The sequence below is a fragment of the Falco naumanni genome, chromosome 14 (genome assembly GCF_017639655.2).
Source record: "Falco naumanni isolate bFalNau1 chromosome 14, bFalNau1.pat, whole genome shotgun sequence".
NCBI classification, from domain to species: Eukaryota; Metazoa; Chordata; class Aves; order Falconiformes; family Falconidae; genus Falco; species Falco naumanni.
Genome location: NC_054067.1, coordinates 20,965,118 through 20,989,740, shown reverse-complemented (window position 1 = coordinate 20,989,740; position 24,623 = coordinate 20,965,118). Strand labels below are relative to the sequence as shown.

Here is a 24,623-nt window from a genome sequence, read left to right as displayed (position 1 = left end):
CAAAGGTAAATTTACCTGTAATCTCATGAAAAAGGAAACTGCAACTAATAAAAGTCGGCTGTTACCTCATTCTTCTGTACAACTTTTGTTAGGAAAGCCAGACTGTACCCATTTCTATTAGAAAACCAGTGTGCCCACGTGAAGCTTCTTCAGCTCTCATTTTTGTCTCTAAAAATGGCCATAAATCATAGTAATTAATAAAACACTCATTTGCATTTAAGCTATTAATAGTGGAAGCTTTGCATCACAGGTTCTTCATAATGCCATGTGTAATGATTTCTAATCTAATTCCTCCATCTGGTAATTACCATATAAATGTCAGTATTTTAACATAAATGTTATGAATGATAGTGTGATGTTTTTTTAACATTTGCCAACTAATCAAAATAACGGACTTTAATGCCCTGAGTTTGTGGTTTCCTTGATAGCAATACTCCTTTTAATTACAGTCACAGAATAATTTTGTAAAAGACATTGTTATTGTTCTTAGCAATTTTCAAATAACTGCTCAGCTGAGGAAGAGCTTAGGGATTATACTATACAAAAGCATTATCAACAAGCATTTTGATGTGAACTATAATCACCCACACCGTCAGATGTTGAGATTGATTGTTACCTCATGCACGTAGTATGAATAGACCACTGCAGTGTAGTGGTGCCTGCATACAGCCAGCCTACAGTGAGGCTCAGACCTTGTCCCATGAAACCAGTCAGAATTGAGTCACACTGGCCAAGTGGCTGGTGAAGGAATTGACATTTGAGGAAGGAGAATGAATTAGCAATGCATGGACCAACAGACTTGCCTTTTGTCATGCTACTACTCAGTACCTCAGGTCAGTGTACCCAAGAATATCATGAATCATACTACTAATATTGTACCAGTCACACAAGTAAAACAGCACAGATGTTAAAATTAAGTCAGATCTACCTGATGTGACCTGCTTTTGTAGCTATTTCAGTGAGTTCTAATTTAACGTGCACTTTTCAAAGAGCTTAACTCTATAACTCTGAAAATCACCAAAAGGGGTGTGTGTGTGTGTGTGTGAGGATTCCCAAACAGCTAGGACTTCTCCAAAAGCTGTGAGAACAGACTGTGGAAAAAAAAATAAATAGTAAGATACATAGAACTGACCACAAATTATAGTGTAAAAATAAAGATAAGATTTAAATTTGAATATTGGCAATTCTGTTATTTGCTATGTGGAAGATGAAGAAGCATTAACTATAAATGACTCATGTTGATTGCAGGAAAATCACAGCAAAGGTTAGTAGACTAATATGAGAAATACTTGGGATATGGCTGGTTTTAATGGCTGGTTTTAAAGTAACTTGAAAAAGCGCTTGCTGGAATTAGAAGCGACTATTTAAAGATTAAAGACTATCTATGGAACTTCTTTAATATTACCTACTTCCAAATAAAGCAAATCTGCCACTTATGTTCCCTAGAACTTTCCATATTGCTTCTGTTAAAACTCAAATTGAACGAAGATTATAATTAGGGATTAAAAATATATTGTATCAAATTCAGGAAACATTCCTTTATTTAAGTTTATTCTAGAGATCTTACAGTCTTATGACTAAGTAAGAATTTGAGTGTGCTGTAATTTAAATGTCATCTCCAGTTGAATGCATTTACTGGCTAGTTATCTTTATATTCCTTCTCATCCTCATTTATTAACCTCAAATACATTTGGATAAATCCATTTATATATTCAGAATCAAAGTTACATTAGAGATAAAAGACAGTTATAATACATAAATTGGCAGCCCTCTATATTTCTTTGAGTAGGACGCAAAACAGAGTCATCTAAATACATGACAGGAGCTGGTGGGGTCAGACTCTTTAGTTGATCTTCGGAATACAACTAAGATGTACTAAAATATACTCAATAAGATTTTGAAATTCACACAAGGATTTTTTAGATGTGTTACTGAAAAGATTTATATTTTTTAGTCATTCAAGGGTTTTTGAAATTTTTACAAAGAATCTATTTGGCTCACACACATAGATCTAATCAGATTTGGAGGAATCCATCTATAAATTTATCCAGCAAGATTCAGACTGAAGATGCAGAATGACTATGAAACCTTTAACATGCTGAAGAATCATAGAACAGCTCAGTCTTGTGTATTTGTATACAAACTGTTTGGAAGAAAAGGTAATTTTTATTCTTTGTGTTCGTTTTATAGTGCCTTCAAAGCATGCCACCCCAAAATAAAGAGCTTCTACTTTGCAACAGACTGCCTTGAAGAAATGAATAGGTAAGTTATGTTTCCTCTTTATCATAGTATATTCTTTATCATGGTACTCCAATTGAAAATAGTATTTCATCTTGCATAGAAACCTACTCCTGGAGCATGATTTAATGCTGACTGATAGTGTTCTTAGTACTTAGTCTTCTGTTAATTTTAGTACAAACATTACACTGTGTGGCTCGCTTTGCTGAATTGTATCTGTCATGCCAAATGTCACAATTCCGCAAAGGTGTGTTAGTCAAGTTAGTTGTGTTGGTCTCAATCACATTCATTAGAATTTTTGTTTGTTAATGGGTTTAAAGTTCATCATACCTCTAATTTTTTGATGATCAAGGCTGGAAATTTTAGTGTGGGATAAATGTTTCTGGTATACGAAAACAGTGCATGCATACTTAAGAGTATACCCACATGAAGGGATAAAATATTTCAAAGTCAGCTCTACTGACAATCCACAGTAATGTGACATGACCTAAAACCAGAGAAAGATATTTGAAGTTGTTTGGGTTTTTTGGGGGGGGTTTTGTTTGATTTTTTTTTAAAGAGGAATGGGATTGAACAAATGAGATGCATTTATTTTTCACATCAGAATTTGAAAAAAAAAATAATTTAAGAAAATCAACTCCTCCCCCCAAAAAAATCCAGCAACAAAACCCAGTCGTCATTGATTTTATTCATCACATCACTGCCCAAAACCAAGCAGAGGTTAGCAACATTCAGTTTTAAATGTATTTGGATGTGCTGGGAGGGCATTCAGATCTCAAATGGACAAGGCTCTGAACAACCTGATCCAGCATTAAAGTTGTCCCTGCTGTGGGTGGGGTATGGGAACAGATGACCTCCCAAGATCTCTTCTAACCTAAATTACTCTGTGCTTCTCTTTTGTGATTCAGTGATGAAGGCAGTGGTTAGATAAAGGTGAGGCAGTACCTTTGATCCTCAAAGGCAAAGTCAAATGTTCTACCTCCTCCTGTTACTTCAGTAATTTGCTTATTCCCAGCTGAGGTAAAAAGCAAGGACACATGGGACAATGTTACCATACTCTGAAGTCTTGAATCTTTTCTGGAATAGACTGCTAAAACTTTGAGATTTAGTTAATTCTTTCTGTTCGCAGACTTAGAGAGACAGAACTACCTCAGAATATGTCTTGATTTTTTTCTTTGGAATATTAATGTCTAAAAATCATTTTTAAATTGAAAATTTATTTTCTGTGGCTTACATGACCCTTCAAGAAAGAGTGTACTGATGTATAAGACTGGCTGCACTGAAACAGTTCAGGTCAGTTCATTGTCCACTGATGAGGATAAGGTTCAGTTATCAGGAGTATCTTGCTGTGGCTAGCCATCATTTTTAGGATGTAAATTTGCTGAAAAATATTTTTCCTATGTTAGTAATGTTCCATTGTTCAGTTATATACTGTGGCTGAGATTTGTTTTGTCCAAAGCTGAAGTAAGGATCTTCTGCTATTTTTAACTATGCATGGTCTCTCCCTTGATCTTAGCTACTTTGATAGCTATGGTTTGTTGAAGTGCCATTGATCAGATCTTTCTATTACACCATAAAATGGTCTGACTCAAGCAAAACCAGGAAGTCTTGACAAACATTCAATAAACTGCTCTTACAATATTCATTGATTTTTCTATGGGGAGACAACAAAGCTGTTATGACAGTTTATAGCCTTCATGGAGAGTAACAGTTGGAAAGGTGCCAGGGTGCATTTTCATATCATACTATCACAGCCTGGTTTGGGCTGGGAGGGAGCTGACAGCCCCCCGAGCCCCAACCCCCTGCCAGGGGCAGGGACACCTCCCACCAGCCCAGGGTGCCCCCAGCCCCGTCCAGCCTGGCCCCGAGCACCCCCAGGGATGGGGCACCCACAGCTGCTCTGGGCAGCCTCTGCCAGCGCCGCCCTCACAGGGCAGAATTTCTTTCTAGTATTTAATCTAAATCTGCCCTCTGTCAGTTTAAAACCAATATCCCTTGTCCTATCACCACAGGCCCTACTAAAAAGTCTGTCTCCATCTTTCTTACAAGCCCCCTTTAAGGATTGAAAGGCCACTATAAGATCTCCCCGAACCTTCTCTTCTCCAGGCTGAACAATGAAAAAGGAATATAATTTCATATCATTTAGTTTGGAATTTAAAAGTCTTTTTCCTGACATTTTGGTTCTACTTCCCATGGGGGAAGACAAAGGGTGAACTTCCTTTTGAAGTATTTTTTGCAGAATTTTTCCTTCAGAAAAGCTGTTTCTGTAGAGTAATTGTAATTCACTCCCCAACCCAAATGATGGATTACTATGCCACCTCTGTAAAATCCCTGGGCATCCCCTGCAGCTTTTACATGCTTCCTGGAATTCCTTCTGCCAGTTATCCTGTGTGAAATTTGAAATGAGTAAGCAAGACTCATAGATGAAAAATGCACGAAAATACTAATTTCACAAATCTCTGTCTTCCCAGCAAATTGCTAACCATGTAATCTGAGGAAACAGGGCAAATACTCTGTGTGGTATCTCACACTCCTGCTGTCACCACAAAATGTAACTGGATTTTCTGTGCTCACAGAAGGGTAGATCTTTCACACTGAAAAGTAAAGGACTTCTAACATGGAGAGGAACAGAGCGTTTCTTTATTCATTGTGTGGGGAACCTATACCCTTTGCTCAACAGCATTACCATCTTTTGTTTTAACAGCTGGTTTTAGAGTTTCTTACATCAGCTTCACTGTTTAATATTTTTTTCCACTCCAGAATATTTTAATCTGCCTCTAATACTGCCTTGCTGTTGAAAGAGTTGTCTACAATGAGTAGTAATTGATTTGTATGTAGCAGATAGAGTCACTGTCTTGCCGCTGAGTTTTGCCTGCTGTGTTGCATGGTGCAGACAGACTTTGGTTTGCAAAATTAATGCTCATGCTGTTTTGTCAGGTCTTACATGAGCATAGTTGTGTTCTTAGAAATGAATTAATAATGCAATTGATGAGCTCATCTTTTGCTTTCCATGGTCACAGGGTACTCCAAGCTTGTTAAAGGCCTTATTTCCCAGAAGTGCTTCATCTATTACCATACTATGCATAACCTGTTTATCGCTTTAATACTTCTAAGGAAATTAGCATTGAATTTAATATTCAGTTGGTTTACAGTATCTATTTTATTTAAAACTTCCGTGTGATTAAAGTATGCAGTGCAGTGCATTTACAATCTCCTCATGGACTCCAAATATTAAATTTTTTAAATTTCCTATTTTAGGCTGAATAATTTGACCATATTTGATTTGAATAACTGGGTTAACTTTGAAATTTTAATAACTCACATAAATCTTTTGCGTTCATTCAAAGAAATATAACAAATATCTGCTACCCACTGAAACAACGATGATTGATTTTGTAGGGGTCACTCCCAATGCTTTCCAAGTAAAGACCTGAAAGATATAACACAATATTTCTCAAAAAGAAACTATTAAAAAATTTAAGTATTCTGAATTAAATCTCTATTGATTATAAGCAAATTTCAGGGTGCATAACCTCTGTATGTTCATGTATGGAATATAAACAGTGAGTTACTCAAGGCTTTCCCTAAATCATCCTGTTTACCACTGAAGTTCATTCAGCTGTCTTCCTTAAATTTTAGGCATGTTAGTTTCCTTGACAAAGGGCCAGAATTAATGCATCTTTTAGTTTTAATTTTCTTTCAATATTCACTTACAAATAAGCTAACACCTAAAAAAAATCTTGGCAATGAAAAATTTCATACATACTTCCCTATGAGACATTGCCCCTCTGAAAGAAGAGTTCCTGCTGAAGTGTGAAGGACAGTAATCATGTCAGATCTATCTGTCCTAATTTAACAGTTCTTTAACAAATAGAGATGTGTAAATTATTAAAGAGCTCTTACTCCTCACCCAATTGGTCCCTTACCCAATGAAAAGCAGGGAGATAATTCTGCAGAACATGAAAGGTACTTTTCAAACAGAAATCCCTGGAATGGAGATTCCCAGTGGTGTTGTAAGTAAACATAAACAGCAGGTTTTTCCTTCCTTCTTTTAGGTTCCAATAAACTTTCAAATCCAGGAAAAATAGCCTGTGCCCGAGGCCGCTTCAGTCCTGTAACTTACTGTTCTAACATAAAAGCTTATAAGTTGCAGCACAAGTAAAACAATTTTCTGATCAGAATTAGCTGCAGGCCCCAGGGACTGGATGAAACCACAATGTATATTGGAGTGAACAGCGCAGTGGTAGAGCTATAGTGCTCCATCTGGGGAAAACATTACACCAGGAGGTATTAGTACAGAGCTGTAGTCTTCAAAATCTCCTTTTCTTGGCTAACTCCTCCTTTCTACAATGTATAGATTACTTAGTGTAGACTTGTGAACTACCATTTCCCCCCTTAACACAGTTTGAGAACGACTGGATTATAGCATTATGCTAAAGGAGTTCAAAGAAATTTACAATACACAATTGCAATTATCCAATACGCAATCCAAATTAGCATTCAGGTGTGAATTTATCCCTAATGTGCAGGAGGCAGGATTTACATTGGCTTTCTTTACTAGTTTAAATTACAAAAAGCAACTTAATCAAATTCTGCTGTAAATAATACCATTGTGAATTTGTACAGTTCTTCTGGGAGTCAAACAGTTCAACTGCATTTAATGTAGCAGGTTTTGTGATTACAGTGCTGTACCTTTCAGTGATGAATGCACATGCATTACAGTCACATATTGTGATGTTACACTGGAGATACTAAGTTGACATTTCAAAATCTGAAGATTTTAGTAATAGAAATAAGTAATCAACATAATTAAATGTTGGGCATTTAACAGTATTGTTTGGCTTATTTGATCTCTTTTCTTTAAGAGTATGTGGAAGCAGAATTACAAAATTTTACAAGTAAATCATCCCATCTCTTAAAAAAAATTGCCTCCAAACCCCCCAAAACTCCCACCCATCCATTCTCAGGCCATACTAAACTCAGTTCTCATGGTCATAAAGAATGTTTTATTTCTCCAAAGCTTTGTTTTGGGCCAATCATTTCTTGAAAGCTGAGATAAAAGCTTCATTAACTGAATAAAATTACAGCATTCATTAAATGTTAAGACATCCTGACTTGGATTCTCTTCTACAGCTTTTCATCATTTACCCATACTTTCATAAGCATTGTAGAAAAACCACTTGGTTAATACTACGTGGTTGCACATGCTGAAGCATATAAATGTCACAGTGTAGGAAGCAGTAGGTGCATGCAGCAGCTGGTACTTGCCTTTTGGATGCCCAGAAAGTTTTGTGAATTATCCAGAGTAATATGCTAAATCCAGTAGGACAAGATCACAGTAGGGTGAAATCTGGTAGCCACATTTGACTAATGAAGAAAATATCTTATTTTTTTCTTAGTAGATTCCTTTAAGTGTCAGCTTGAAACTCCAAGCTTGACACAAGCATTATTCCTTTTTGATTTGCTGCCACAGCTGTGTCTGTACGTGTGTTTGAAAATTGGCAAGAAGAGTTCCAGTTGAGTGAGGTTTTGTGACTGTTTTGGTAGATTTCCTTAGGGTTTATTACTGGATTTTATCTGAAATTATAGTCTATCATAAAGTTATTGTGTGCATATTCTCTGTGATACACAACTGTATTTATACAGTAAGATGCTATAATATTTGTTACCAGAAGGGTAACTTATTTGCTACAGAAGTAGTGAACAGTTTTGTCTACAATCCATGGGGGGAGGGGGGGAAACCCCCCAAAAAACCCAAACCAAACCCCCAAACCAGACTTCTAACTACAAAGACATGGTTGTGCTTTTGGTTGACAGGGTGAAGTTAAAAAAAAAGTATTAAAAATCCATTAAGTGCATGAAGAAGATGCACATGCAAAGGGGGCATAATTTGCCATGGTTCACTTGTCAGCTCTTAAGCTGTCTGGAGCTTCTTTCATTTTTTTTCCAGCCTGACAAATCTAAGAAGACAATGCATGAAACAAGATCAACAGAGTCATGTCAAATTACCAAATCAGAGAGTACTTACAGTTTATCCCATGAATGATTTTACTTAACAAATTCCAGCAACTGTGATAAATTAAATAGTAGAAGTACAGGCTGCTGTGAGTTGATATATTTGGAGAGATGAGCTCATTGAGCAGACTCTGCTCAGTGTTATATTTCACTGTGAGACATCAGTTATGTCTTGGGGCTTCTTTTGTGTTGAGGAAAATCAAAGCATCATTTTAGCCATACCTATAACAGGAACCTTTATTCTGTTAAATGAATGTAGTACCTCGATAACCTTAGAAAACAGTGAAAATAATGTACCTTAGGAACCAAAATGGGAAACGTATTGATTTTTTAGGTGTCCAGTCAGAAAGACTGGTCAGGAAGAAGCCAGCATAACACATACAAGATTAATTTAAAAATATAATTCTGTATTGCAAGAATGTTACAATGAATTCTCAAATCCGATTATCCCACTGATGTATAAACATATAATAGAAAGGTTTTAATCAGAAAATAAATGTAAATTACACTGAATAGATTCTATGTATGAAATAAATGGTACGAGGGAACCTATATTTTAGTAGACTTAAAGATAACTGAAGTCACATTTAACTTCCACTGTAGTTCTGACTTTTCCGTTTGGCTAAATAATCTCAAGTGTAGATGCAAACTCAAAAGCAAAGGAAGATATATTCCTGCAGAGAAACATTTATCATACAAACCTGAGATGACTCAGAAATGCCACTATTAATTGATGAAAAGATGCACAAAAGATAGGAAATATGTAACTAATCATTCTGTCCTTTAATGCCTTGGTATTTCATTGGTTTCATTTTTAAGGGAACATTTCACAGAAAGAAATAGTGAAAGCTGGGTATACTATTTCTTGAATTTACACCTTTTGAGGGTATATCCTTTATTTACTTTTTCACTTGAATTAGTTTCTTCTATATACCAGCCATTTTCTATATGTAAAATGTGTATCCAGCACTGAGGATATTAGCAAATTAAATTTATTTGAACCACAGAAACTCAGTACCTCCTGACCTGTTCTCCATGGATTTATGGAACACTTTAACTATAACTGTAAAAATAACAGCCTTACAACTCCTTTTTTAAAAAAAAAATGGTTACCCTCTTGCCTTTGGTTTATATTCTCCTACACTAAACATAATAGTTCTCTCAAATTTGTTATAACTGAGATGGTTCAGGTGGTTTTGGTTTTCTTACTTGTGCTGGTTTACTCTGGACTGTAGAAAGGAATAGCCAAGTGGGTGAAGTATGATGCCACTATGAAAATTATTGTTGCCTCCAGTCCCAGAACCTCACACTGACCTCAGACTGGCTTATCACCATGCTTGGCAGGAGTACATTGTAGCAGGCAGTGAACAGAAATTTAATACATTTGTGCAATGAGTAATGGCATATTCTTGGTTTTAATATAGTGTGTTAGGCCAGTGAAGCTATACAAAATTGTTTCCAGTCCACTTTAACATTTTCCAGTGCTTTTATTGAAAAATCAGTAAGAGAATGTGCTCCTGACTCCTGACAACTCAGGGCACTTCAAGCATGACTCACTCTCCAGTACCAAGTTTTGATTATTGCAACAGCTACTTAGTTCATCACTGCCCGGGGTGCTGCTGTAATCATGGCTTTCCAGGCCCGGGGGCAGAATCAGGCCCTCAGAAGAGACCCTGGGCCGTAACCCCTGGTACTAACCAGAATTATCTCAGTAAATTTAACTTAAGTTCCTACCACTCAGCTCTATTTTATCCCAAAGCAATGGCAACAGTGCCTGTTTGTAATCAACAAATGAATTAAAGCCAAGCCTGATTTATTTAAAATTTAAACCATTGAGACAAAGTATCAAATTTATTTAATGTGTTTAGGTGACTTTACTTGAGGCTTACCTTCCCCTGCATTTGTTTCACTAGGGTACAGGCAAGTAAAAAAAAAAAATAATACAGTTCTTGGTCCCTTGTAAATCATTGCAATGTACCTCAGCAAGATTGATACTATATCTTACAGAAATGTTGTACAATATTGAAAGTAAAATGCTGTAGCAAAGTATCCTTGGGATATTTAGTATGGCTTCATGTCATCACAGCTAATTTCTATGTAGAATGCAAACCCAGTGGTTCCTTGAATGGCCTAGACTCAAACTTAGCTGTTGAAGTTTAGTTATCTAAAGAAGAGTTGCTGAAGTTATCAAAGAAAGAAGGTAGGGTTTTCAGGGCGGGGGGGAAGGAGTCCAGCTTTCTGCCTCAGGGGGCCAGGATACAGAGAGATGTACATGTATGATCGCTACACATGTACCTGCCAGGGTGTCTCATGTCTTTCTGTGATCACATGAAATTCAAAGAGCTATTAGGTGTACAGCTATGTAAACCAAATTAGACAAACAGACACTTTTTTTTTTTTTTTTTTTTTTTTACTATAGCTGCTTGTGAGGGCTAGCATATAGTCTTGCACTGCATGACCTTCAGTTAAACATGCAGTTATCAGTCTCTTAGAGAGGTCAATTCTGACACTGTCATTGCCTTCCTGAAATTTGCCTGCAGGGCATTCATTGCAGAGTTCAGAACCAAATGGCTGAGTTTCCAAGATCTCCACAGAGAACTCGTAATAACCTTGACTGCCTGTTTTCTTAAAAATGAAAGTGGTTTGCTCATCAAGTAAATTCATCAAGTTTACACAGTGTTCATTTTGAACGGAGTTTGCATTTCCTTGAAAAAAATAAAAATGTGAACTGTAAGAAAAGGATCTGTAATCTCAGCACTTCTGTAACTCCTGATTAACCTCAAAAACATTCACCCACACTTTTTTTAAAGACAAAACCTAAAACTGAGATTCTTTTTCTTTTATCAGAAGAGATTTTATCATTATAAGGCACTGAATGTCATCAGATAACCCCTTCTGTTGTCTTAACAAAGAGCTAACTCTAAATTGTGGTAAATGAGGTAAGAATGTACCTTTACCCATAGCTGGGGATCTTCTTGCCCTTTAGAAGAGGGAATTCTGAGCAGTCTTAGGGAAGGAAGATTACCTCCTGCTAGTTCCAGATTTGGACATCGAGGACATATCAGTAGAGCTGATACTCTGCATATGCTAAGAATATCCATGTTCTCTTGAAGGTTAACATTAATACTGTTATCTATATATGCTTCCAAGATTTGAAACCCTCAACAATGAGCAATGAGATAAATTTGGCAAGAAAGTTAAGACAATATAAATTTCCATGAACTGGCCACCAAAACGGCTGTCTGTTTTAACTTTGAAAATGGTAATGAGTCCTAATTTATCATTGGTGCTTAAGCAGAACCTTAGCTGAAGACACAGAGGCATTCTGCCTAATTGCTAAAGGCATATGGTAAAGTATGACTAAAACTATTTTGCTCCAATGCTAATGAGTTTAGAAATTCAGGAACAGTGGTTGAAAAAATAGTGAATACAAATGCTTAATAATGAGCAAGGGTATGATGTCATTTCAATTACTGCAATAAGAATATGCCTTTTAAGAGAAGCAAATATCAAGTGATCAGCATGCTGTTTGTTGAATGAAATTATTCTGGTGAGCACTGTAGAAAAGCTTTTCTGTAAACCTGTTAATCCGTTTGCAATTTACTTCATGATAAAGATGAGTTATTGACATGCTGATACAAACAATGTCGCTGTAAGCAGTCCTAATCCTACAGTTGATATTTGTGAAAAATAATCATTTCCATTTTTATTTCCAGTTTGCTCACTTCTGGTTTAATACCAAAAGGGAAAGCAACATTATTGTACAATCCTTTATATTTTCATAGTTTTGCAAGTCAATTAAACCCTGTAACAATTCCTTGTAAGAAGTAAATGCTGTTGTCCCCTTTGGATACTTATGAAAGTCATAAGATATGTAGCACAATGTGCTGAAGGCCATACAATGAGTCAGTGTTACATCCAATCTCACAGATTAAGATCATTGCTCTGAGCAACTGCAGAGCGTTGCTTAGACCAGGAGATCGATACGTGCTGAACTGTGTGCTATTTTTAGTAGGAGAGTTCACTCCTCCTTCATCTTCTGCCTCCTTGCTGTGTGTACCATTTTCTATGTACTATGTTGTTAGACCAATAATACATTCACGTATGTCCTTAGAAGCTTTTTTTCTGTTCTAGTACAAGTGGGAAAGAATGACACTGAATAGTTTTCTTGGTTTAATCTACAAAAAGCTTGTCCTTATGATACAGCATTGTTTACTACTGGCTGTCCTGAAGTCTTTGAAAGACGTTTTTGTCATGGTATGATTCATGAACCAAGAACACAATTACGAATAGATACTATGTTGCAATGTTAAAAAAGAAAAAAGAGCTGCTTCTAAAAAAACACTTACCTGCAATCTACTAGAAATTAATGACATAGTAAATAATTTAGTCACTGATTAAGGGAATGCTTAAGAATGCATCCCAATCATTACAGATGTCTATTAATAGGACTTCTTTCTTCAGTTATATTTCCTTGTTAATGAAAATAAGTTGATTCTTGATTTTCCATTTGCTGAACATTAAGAAGTGACTTTTCTCTTTATTTGTTAATTTCCTTTTTTCCTGTCTTTCAATTATTTATTGTATAAACGTCCAGAAATCTTATCTAAAGGAAACTTTAAAGGTATTTTCCCCAGAATAAACTATAATATTTTCCTAATGAAACAAAGAATCTTATTTTTGATCAAATTAATCTAGGGGCAAAGAAAGAAACCAGAACATCCGATGTGAAATGCAAATATTGAAGTACTTTCAATTTACGAAGTCTTGTTTTAGAAACCTAAATTCTGTATTTAAAAAAAAATAATCAAAGGAAAATAATGTTGATATCGCAGCTCAACAAACCTAAACATTTGTATCGCCAGTATCATGAATATAGACTAGCAAATAACCTGTGGAATTATTGTCATAGTCTGAGCTTTTTGAGTGCACAAATTTAATACCTCTTATTTCCTAATACAGGTTTTCATAAAATTATTATCATGTCTATTTTATTTTATAGCATTTTGCCAATTCAGGCAAGTTCTTGAAATTAATAGAAGTAGCAATCAGGACGAATGCCATATGCCTCTTTACACAATGTCTCTGGAAACCGTTCCACTCAAATAGTTTGCAGATGCAGCTTAAAGAGGATTTGATTCTTCTTAAGATGGAGACAGCTCAACATTCTCTGTTCTACACAGATACTCTAAAACTTCATTTAGTCGTTGCTAAAGTTAGCATGTTAGTTTGTATGCTTCACATTTTCTTGATGACATAAGGAAGATTGATGTCATGGTTCTTCACTTTTCCAGGCAGCAAAATAAAACACAATGAGTCTGATACTCAACTAGGCAAACATCTTCCCGCAGCTGTGAACAGCGGTGGAGAAGTACATCTCTATTGTACATGTACTGGAACATCTTTCACTTAAAGTTATTAACTACTAAACACATCTAAATCATGATTTTAACAGCCTGAACAGTGTTCAGTTTTTGGACTAAGCATTGCCTCTGACTTTTCTGAATGTTAAGAATATGTGTGCCCTCAGATTTACGCTAGACTAGATGTTCCTTTTAAGTATCGCTCTTCCTCATTTTTTATTGTTCTATTAGATGGATGAATCGTTTGGGTCTCGCAGCAATTGGTTACACACCTGATGACAAGGATATTCATCCAGATGAAGGTAATGCTTCAGAGATGCTAATTAGGAAAAGACAGCAGAGAGTACATACCTGCTCATTATTTGAACAAAGCTGGAAATGTCATAGCTGACTTCTTCATTAACATATGTGCCATATCTTTTAAAATATCAATTTTCCCAAGAAGCCATATCCTTGAAGAACTATATTATTGGCACGACCACCAAATAAAATTAAAATCTGAGTAATAATTTTAAGAAATATTTAAAACAAATGATAAAGAGAATGCAAGGTTCAGGGTGAGGGATGATCTCCCAAAACACAGCCATCGGGTATCCTTATCACCCTAGAGCAAGGGAAGACACCACAAACACAGGTCAGTATGTGCTTTGGAACCATTTCTGCATCTCCTGAGCTCAGGTGCCGGCATGGTCTTTTCCACTATCACCCATCGTGGAACCTGTTATGCTAACAGAATTAAGTGTTGAGGCTCAGCTCTACTTTGGCATCTAGAATTATGTTTCTCTTTGAAAGTCTGTGACCAGAAGCTGGTTTTTATGTACAGTGGGAGTTGGGTGCCCAAGCTGCTTTCTGTAATGCTATCCTAAAACATTTGAAGGTTCTTCTACATATCTGTGTATCGTAGGTGCCAGCCATTTTCACAGGTCTGTTCCTCAGTGACTGCCAAGTCACCTAGGTGACTGTGAAATGTTTACCTTTGCATGCTAATGAAATTTTTAAAATGTGGGACCTGCTTTCTCGCCGAAAAGCACAAGTGAAACCTGGAATGCTTTGTTAGCAGATTACTGGAGTGAAAGCGACCAGGATGACATCGATGGCTCTTTGACCCTGAAGCAGGAAGGCTCTTCAACACTGTGTGACACCTATCATCGAACACCCTCAGTGAGTTATAAATATTGCATTTGACAGTAGGTCACCAAAAAAATCTGCATACCTTGATTAGCATTTCCCTTGTTTTGGAATATTTAATCACCATAAAGGCAGAACAAAGACACATTTCCTTGTAAGAATGAAATTACTGCTGTTCCTCATGAGCTAAGACCTGAATGTTTCCAAAACGAGCCAATTACAAAGGAAGGAGAGGTAAATGTCTCCTTACACAGGTATGTCACTGGACTGTAAACAAGACATCATTTGTAGGATTTGGGAGATGACACCTAATAATATGAACAGAATATTCAAATGTTGAGATTGCTGTAGAGTATGAAATGAATGTGGTGGATGGGATATTTTGTATAACTGTGACTGTTTTTCTGTGACAGTATTGGATACTGGATGCTAGAAATCAAGATCAGAACACATTCCTGCAGTAATCATGTTTTAATACAAGCACTTTTTTTAAGAACATATCTTCAGTGGCAAGGATTTTTTTTTTACAACATGAAACATTGTGTACAATACCATAGCAGTGGCATAGAGTAATTTCTGTTGATTCACAAATATTAAGTAGTTGATAAAAATACCTCTGATATATTGTATACAGACAGGTTTTGATAATAGAAAAAAATATTTTTTTGTATATGAAGAGGTTCTAGTAGTAAATAAGAACATTTCTATTGTATCAAACATAGGCTGTGATAATTATTCTATGTTTCTAAGCGCAGATAGGACTGTTCTCTTTTTCTTTTTCACATTTTTCTTCAGTGCGAATGAGATGATCCTCATGCAGCCATAACCAAACAGTGACTAAGCAACACTTGGGTGAAGTGCAGACTGATTTTCACCACTGTGATGTTGTTTTATCAGCTGGGGAACAGGTTAAGCCCTTCCCTTTCTTTTTTTTCCACTTTTTTGCCTTTCTCATTATTTCTGAATTAAAATTATACATAGACCCAGCAGAATTTTTTAAAAAAATAATTTGACAAGTTCAGCAGTCCCCCAAAATTCAAAAATCTTCCTGGGCGCTGAAGTGGGGTGTGTGTTTCTGTTTGGCTGGATACTCAACCCCTAAGAAAAGAAAGGAAATCCAATTTTGGTTTCTTTTGTGGACTTCCATGTCTTCACAGCACACTGCTGGACTGAATGCAAACTGGAGAGGTCTTCAGGAAACTTGCACAAATATTACACTGTTCCTTCCAGCAGGAGTTGCTCGTGGGCAGAGAATGTGCAAAACAAGACGAGGGAGTGGCTGAAACAGAGCACTTGTATAACAGTTCCCACTGCTGATCATGTTCTGTTTACAGAGGTTCATATTATGACATATCAAAGCACATCGGTTCATTTTATTAGTATATATCATATGATGTTTTACACTATAGTAATTTTCTTGGGTCTGTTCAAGATGTTGTCTTATAATCAGGTGCTTTTGTGTCTTTTCAGGTGAATTCCTCAAGTCCATTCCCTGAAGCCAAACATGGTCGACACTTTTCAAGTGAATCGACATATTCTCATTCTTCCGCTGAGGATTCTCGACAAGACGCAGCAGGAAGCACGCACTCGTCAGGATGCAGACCGCCCTACCGGGAAAGACGCTCGTGGCAGGATCTGATAGAGACTCCATTAACCAGTTCAGGGCTCCATTTTCTTCAGACTGTCCCTCCCGATACAGAGTACACGACTGGCCGGCCTGGAATGTCACCAGAAAAACGAAGACAAGCAACGCTACCAGTACAGAGACGTCATAATTATGAGCAGGATGGGCCCTTCCCTTTGGTGGAATGTCAGAGGGGGCATAGCTCTCACAGCAGGCCACAGAAGCAACGTAGTCAAAGTCTTCCCCGAAACAGAGATGTCAGGGGTAAGGGACATGTAAAGTACATAGAAGAAACAGATGATAAACTAGAAGATAAAGTTCCTATTAGAAGGCATAATAGTTTCTGTGCAGAAGGTAAGCTTTTGGAGATGTTCTGATCCTCTTTACTGCCATTGAAAGCCAGAGCAATATTGACATTATTCTCAGCAAGGTTTTTGTGATTGAACTGTTATATGTTGGCAAATTAATCACTCGCTACGGGGGAGTTTGTACTTGAAATGCTTGGATGTAGTGCTAAGAATATAGCTTTGGGACTGACCAACTGTTCTCATTTTATCAAAACTAAAATTGGAAGACTCTGTTATAGGGTTACTTTATACATCTATTTGCAGTATTGCTTCCTGGTTTTAGAGACTTCACCTGAATGGTTAGATATGTTGTTAGGTTTCTTTATTTTCTTTCAGAAAATGTAAAAGAAATTGGAGAAAATACAGATGGTCTGCAAGAGCTATACAAATCTCTGGAACAAGCTAGTTTGTCAGCTTTTGGAGAGCAGCGTCCTTCCACCAAGCAGGAATTCCGCAAGTCTTTTGTAAAGCGATGTAATGATCCAGTTACCAATGAAAAGCTTCATCACATCAGAGTTCTCAAGAGCACTTTAAAAGTAAGGTTTTCTCATTCATTTTGTGTATAAGCAATATAAACTATTAAAAGTATAATCTCTTACTGTTTTCCATGGGTGAGGCTTCCTTTGTAACTTTAGAATTAAGTTCCAAAGAAATGAAAAAATGAATGAAAGCAAACATGTTCCAGCTTAAGGGAAAAAAAAAATAATATTTGGCACTCTTTATAGGCATGGTTGTGGAAAACGCCAAGGACTGAGTTGTCGAACAGTTTAGGCTGCAATAGTTCCTGAATATAGGCAGAAGATTCAAGTGTTTGAACTAGCTTCCCTAGCAGTTTGCGTTAAAATGAAACAAGAAATAAAGTGGCAAAATACCAAATGTGGCATACATTTCATTTTGACATGTACTCTGTCTTTCTGAAATTTGGTAGGCGAAGGAAGGGGACCTCACAGTTATCAACAGCCTTCTGGATGATCCCAACTTAACATCAAAGAAGTTTAAAGATTGGAAACTAAAAAACTATGAGTTTTTCCTGGACATTTGTGAGTACAGTGCTGCTGTGAAATCTCAAAATGGAGCCTCTGAACTTGCAACCTCAGCACCAACGCTGACACATACACACTCATTCATTGAAACTCATGTGTGACAGGACTCATATCCTGAATAAATTGCTGGGTGCCGTGAAAAATCAAATAAGACAAACACTGTAATATTTATTGATAATGTACTCAGCAGTACTGTAAATAAGTTGGATAAGAGAATAGTGCCACAGGATGCCTAACTACATTGCATGGTAAGACAATAATATTCTTTATGAATTTTTTTTGTTTGCTATTATCAACCAATGTCCGTATCAAGCTCTGCATTAGAAAGAAGCAGTGCAGAAGTGTAACTGAAAATAAATACCAGTATATTTAAAGTACTGTACTAAAACTAAGCTTATAGTATGAGCTCCTACAATCATTTTATATATTTAGATATATGTAAAGACATATCTATGTATATAAAATGTAACATGGTAGTTGACATTTACTTTTAAAATGCCCTAAAGTTCACATTTTCATACTTTTTTTTCTTGAGAAAAATATAAAGTGAAAACATAAATACATTGGCCGCTCTTAGAAATGAACATTTATTTTTGCAACATTTCCAGGTAGTGACCATCTTTGCAAATAACAGGACAGTTATCAAAATGTAAACTCAATCCCTATAGTGTGCCTTAAAATGTACACTGTACATCTAGCAAATAGATCCCAATCTGGCCCTATGGGCATACTGTACATGCCATTTAGATACTGTGTTTGTAACATACTGTGCCTGCCTTTCAAATGAATGAATATAAGCAAGCAGGTATGGCACAGAGGTTAAGATATGAGTAGAACAATGCTGGTTGTTCACTAATGCTGCAACTTAAACTGATTTTAATATAATTTGAAGTATTTCATGGTGAAAGAAAAACATCTGCGCTGAATATGGTACATACTGCAGGTTTTCATAGTTTCTTCACTGTGAATTTAAGTGACACATGACTGTGAGTCACAAAATTCAAAAAAATCATGCTTCAAGGATGAGAAATAAGTTTAAAAAAAATCCTGAACTAACCAATTCAATTCTGTAATAGGCTGACATGTAGACCTGAGTAAATTATTCAAAAATATGTAATGTCTGGCAATAATTTTTAACTTTAGTAGTACACTAGCAAGTGGGTGAAGTTATTCAATACATCGTTCGAAAACCAATCTGTGTTGATTGGTTTGGGAAGACATACAAGTCACATAGTGTATTTCACTTCCTTGCCTGAATGAGAATGATTTGTAAGAATGAGATTTTGGAGAAAATACTTGTATTCCTGGGGCGGGGGGAAGATTGCTCTGAATGCTACTGAACATAAATTTCAAACATCCATTCACAACTTTCTTTGACTATGCTTGCTAGAATATTTCTAAAAAGCAGGACAAAGAGGATGTGAATAGTTGATGTCATTTCACTTAAACACAGATATTCACTGACAATTTTTTCACAGGATGAACCCACTCACGTCTCATACATCAAGAACTGTAAAGTTCATATGATTCAATATCATGTAGGAAAAACTGTTATCTCAATAAGTACCTAGTATCCAGGAAGAGATTTATTTATTCACAAAGCCAGGATTGGGTGAAGGTATCCTGTTTAGTTCAGTCTCCACAAAGCAGCTGTGATGGGCTGACCTTGGCCGGCCACCAGATGCCCACTGAGATGCACTCACTCCCCTTCCTCAACAGGACAGCGAGGTTGAGGCGTGGGCAGAAGTATCACGGAAAAGCTCACGGGCTGAGATGAAGGCAGGGAGATCACATACCAATGACTGTCACGGGTCAAACAGATTTAACTTGGGGAAAATTAATTTAATTTATTGCCAATCAAAAATACCGTTGCATTTTGTGAGAAACAAAGACAAAACTAAAACCACCCTTTCCCCACGCCCCCCCCCCCCCCCCCCCCCCCTTCTTCCCAGGCTTGATTTCATTCCTTCATTCCCAGCTTTTTCTACCTCCTTTCTCCCTCAGTGGCGCAGCAAGATGGGGAATGGGTGTTGCAGTCAGATCATAGCATTTTGTCTCTGCTGCTCCTTCCTCACACTTCTTCCCCTGCTCCAGCGTGGGATCTCTCCCATGGGCTGCAGTTCTTCAAGATCTGCTCCAGTGTAGGTCTTTTCCATGGGGTACAGTTCTTCAGGTTGCTTCAGCATGGGTCCCCCATGGGCTGCAGTTTCTGCTAGAAAACCTTGTGTGTGGTCTCCTCTACACAGGCTGCAAGTTCTGCCAGCAGCCTGCTCCTCTGTGGGCTCTCCATGGGCTTCAGTTTCCTTCAGGAATCACCACCTGCTGAGGCATGGGGTCCTCCACGGGCTGCAGGATGGATACCTGCTCAGGCACAGTCCTTCATGGGCTGCGGGAGGACAACCTGCTTCACCCTGGTCTTTTCCACAGGCTGCGGGGGAATCTCTGCTCTGGTGCCTGGAGCACCTCCTCCCCCTCCTTCTTCACGGACACTGACGTATACAAGGTTGTTTTTCTTACATTTTTCTCACTCTCTCTCACAGCTGCTGTGCAGCATTTTTACCCTTTCCTAAATAAGTTACGCCAGAGACGCCACCAGCCTGCCTGATGGGCTCAGCTTTGGCCAGCAGTGGGTCTGTTTTGGAGCCAGCTGGAATGGGCTGTGTCCAACATGGGAGCAGCCTCTGGTCTTTTCTCGGAAAGGCCACCCCTGCAGCCCCTTGCTACCAAAACCTTGCCATGTAAACCCAATAGAACAGCTGAAGAAACACAATTCAGATTTGTTTTTTACTCTCATTGGCACTGGCATTTATTTGAACCACAGTATTAGCAGAGAAGTAGTACTGATAGCTGTTGGAAGCTCCTTGCAGCACATAGGCAATTGAGTCTCAGCATCATTGAAACACACACGTAACATTTGGATGGAGCATACAACATGAAGGCATGTTTGGCCTGCTTCAGCCAAGACATCAACTCTGTGCTTAAGCATCCCTGAAGACAATGGCTCCTTAAATGCACACATCAGAGCTTAACTGTATTTCTGTTAAAGTAAATAAAAAAAAAGTCCAGTAAAAAGCAAAAGACGTAGAAGTAAAAAGCAAAAGACTTCAGAGGAGCAGGATCACACTGTATATATTTTGCTTGAATATTAAACATGTACTTCCCCCTCTGTCTAAGCACCTGAGGTAATAAAATAGACACAGTAAATACGGCATGGCAGCTTTCCACCATAAGTTTCACCAACATTGGAGTTGCAGTATTCATGCAAAACACAGAACAAAATTGAAATGTATTTGCTATGTGAACATGGTAGTTACTTGACAGCTGAATAGCAGAAACATAAATCAAGAGAATTTGTCTAGCTGTTCATATAAGATCTCCAAAAGTTAACATTTCAAATTTTTTTTTATACTAGCCTTCATATAAGGTGGGAGGAAATAATATGCAGTGAAGCAAGCAATGGGGTCAGTTACAGAATCCATTTAGAAAACAATTCATACTGTATCTGCAAGCAGTGATAGATGGTCACAGAATTAGTTACATGGATTGAATTTTCCATATTCGTAAAGAAATTTAAGCATGATTTTAAAATAGCTTTCAAAGCAGGTTTCAAATGCCACTGTACTGTAACTCAAGACAGAAATTACAATTGTCCACTGAGCATATTCCATGTATATAGTCCCTAGAAAACAATGAAACAAGCTATTTCTCTTGTAAAATGCTACTTACAGATACAGCTGAAAATGACAAACTTTATTAGGAAGATATATTTCTCAAAAATAACACAAACAGTAAAGAAAACAGGCAATCTGAATTTTTATTTCTGGAAGTTAAAGAAAATATATTTCTCAAACACGAGTAGATGAGATAAAAAGTTAAGAGATCATACATTTCTCAGCTTATCTTTAAAATTTTTCAGTGTCATGACTTCATCTTTTCTGAAGTTTTTGGAGCCATGAGTCTGTATTCTGCTCTTGGAAAGCAGTTCTCATCAAATATGATTTGCACTGAATAGTCAAGACAAATTAACAAAGAGATTCATAAAGTGAACCGAGATACACTGGAGAAATTTCCTATACTGGGGTTAAGATTAACTGGGAGAAAAGTTTGAAATATTTGTCTAGTATTGTTTATACCTTAGAGCAAGCCAAATTGTTAAATTAAGCAGTACAAAGATTTTCTTCTTTCACAATGTCAACTGGCATTTGAAAGTAATTTCACAAGAATTTTGCCATACTTTTTGCATGTGCACTCAACTCCATGCTGCAGTCCTTTCCTCCCCACCACTAGTTTCTTCTTTCTGGATCTAGGCACTAACCTAGCTATACTATAGAAAGTAATGTGCAAAATCACCATAGCACAATTACTTGGAATTTTATGATTTTTGAAATAACTGGAATGCAAAGTGCAATACAGATACGGTATTTAAAAATCCATGCACCAAATCCTGCTTACGTATTGGAATATGTGAAATTCTCCTTGACCAAAAGGTACACAAACAGACTGTACAGTGCAGCCGAAATGATTATGGTAGTTTTGATCCCATATTTTTAAATAAGAAAAAAAAATATCCTTTGCTGCTGAGTTCATCAAAGGAAATAAATAGCACCAGTGTCATACATTTATTAACTTACTAGATTTCCTGCCTGAATGTTTAGATAAAACTTGGTTTTTAACATACACAACAACATGAAAACATTGTTTGGATGTGTTTTATTCATCTGTATCTTTTTAAAGTTAGGGTCTTCATTCAGGATTCCTGCAGGTATAATGGCCCTCAGCCAGCAGACTTTCTCTGTGACTCCACAAGCTTAGCCTTACTGTTGCTGGCTATTTTTTACTATAACTGACTTAATGCTCCCCCTAAGCTACTGATTCCCCTCCTTTTTTATTACTATTCTGTATTCAGTGAAAACTTGGATCTTTGAAAGCTATCTCAGTAGCTATCTCAGCAGCACTTCCTGGGAAAATTGAGACCGTTTCATTAATTTAAGTGAAAACTTTCCTGAGCTTTCTGTTGTTGATGTGAACAAGAATCAAAGGAGGAGGAAGTTCTCGCCAGTCTGTACATCCGTGGCTCTTTAATACAAATAACACAGAAATACTGGGCCCACAGCCTGTGACAGCACGGGCAGGATTGCATTTGCCCAGACAGTGGTCAGCCTGCGTTGGATTGCACAGGGTGTCCGCCCTCCCTGACGAAGGAGGTTGCTTCACTTGGTTGGCAACCCCCCCACCCCACCCCGTGCTGTTCCATCAACTTCTGATACAGTTGTACTTTCTCAAACACATCATAACCACTTCTTGGACTGCTTTAGCACCATAAGGAAAGACTGATCCATCACTACTAAAAGATTTTGGAGGATGTGATTCTCCATTTTTTCCAAGCAGGGAATTCTGAATATGTCAGTTGATATTCAAATCTAGACTCCTGTCTCTTAAGCCAGAAATGTGGTGCACCACTTGCTTTTTCCAAGGAAGAAGAAATGAGTGTTACAGAGAATTGCTAGATGTACGTGGCCCCTTAACTTCATTCTTACTATCTTCAGCAGTTATAGCCTTCCAGGCCAAAATGCTCGCTGTGAAGTGGTTACTTTACAGAGGCATTGGGAAGTGCTCAGCCTCATCAAAAGTTGTTGAACTCTACTGCTGAGCTTTAGAAGGTTTCACTTGGAATGTTAATAGGACTTCTGGAAGAAAATGAAGAATCTGGTAAAAATTGTTTAACTCAACAGAAATCTGAGAAGAACAAATTCTTGTATCTCTTCTCTTTGTCTCAAGTAACACAAATCAGACTTAAGACTATCACATACCTTATTTGCTATATTCTTTCCTCCTGTAGTCTTAGGTGTCTTCCAAAGTACTAAAAGCATTCTTTTCTGCAAAAAACTAGTGGTACTTCTGACCAAGGTGATATATCAGAGGGCTGTTTACACCCAATAAACCTTGGCTGTTGGCCCTTTGAGGTGGGACAGCTTTGCCAGGCAGAGCTATTTTGGGGTATTTCACCAACGGTTTGGACAAACTTCACGCAATTGGGGCCACAGTGCTTCAAAGGTGGGTTGTTTAAAGCAATCTTTGGCTAAGGCAAGGTGCTGCACAACCGATCAACAAAACTTAAGCCCCGTTTGCAATACCTGTCAGCTGCCCCCAAACTGTAATACAAAGGAAGCCTACCTACGTATGATTTTATCTATAGTTCAAACACTAAATCTATTAGCATAAGCAAGTCCTGCAGAGATTCCTTAAGCAAGAGAGCACAGGTCTGTTTATATTACTGCGCCTCAGCCCTGGAAATATCGTTTATGGTACACCACATATCTGCAGTGTAACGTTAGAGAAAGAAATGCAGCTTGGTCTGATAAAATATTTCTAATTTCTTCTTAGCGATCACAATAGGGAAATTGTGCGTTTCTGGGACAGATGGAAGGGCGCAGGTTACAGCGGTGCCTTTTTGTGTGGAGTGTAGGTTTGTAGATTTTCTGGGTAACATACACCTTAGACCACTGAGCTTCAAAATCTCATTAGAGACAACACGCCATCTTCCCTGTTGCCAAATTATATTTACTCACCACCACTACCAAAAACGGGTAATAACAAGAAAGACTGAAGGAGCAATATTAGCTAACTAATTTATATTGAGTAATAAAAAGTTCTTTTTCTTCTAGAATGTTTCCCTCATTAAAGCTAAGGTTCAGAGCAGCAGTTTCAGGCAAGCCACCACGGGGCTCGGCTCCCCACCTCCTCCTGTCCCAGACAAATTCACACTGTGAGGCTGAGGGTCTCAACAGCCGTTAAGTGGGCATGCACCTGAAGGTCAGCTCTGAGCCATATCAGCTGATGAATGGAAAATACGTTGCTATTTAAT

The 24,623-nt window shown here is 37.5% G+C and overlaps 1 protein-coding gene across 3 annotated transcripts in view; it reads left to right on the top strand.

Annotated features, from left to right (window-relative positions):
* Positions 1-22,313, top strand: part of LOC121097573 (connector enhancer of kinase suppressor of ras 2-like) — a 210,165-nt gene extending 187,852 nt beyond the window's left edge. The window contains exons 19-24 of one of the 3 annotated variants that reach the window (XM_040614696.1): positions 2,191-2,262; positions 13,848-13,918; positions 14,677-14,777; positions 16,215-16,722; positions 17,052-17,251; positions 17,644-22,313. In XM_040614696.1, the coding sequence (XP_040470630.1) occupies positions 2,191-2,262; positions 13,848-13,918; positions 14,677-14,777; positions 16,215-16,722; positions 17,052-17,251; positions 17,644-17,859 (1,168 nt within the window). In that variant the 3' untranslated portion in view covers positions 17,860-22,313. Of the gene's footprint in view, positions 1-2,190; positions 2,263-13,847; positions 13,919-14,673; positions 14,778-16,214; positions 16,723-17,051; positions 17,252-17,643 lie in introns of all 3 variants that reach the window. The other 2 variants (XM_040614697.1, XM_040614695.1) reach the window with 2 other exon arrangements.
* The last annotated feature ends 2,310 nt before the right edge of the window (positions 22,314-24,623 follow it).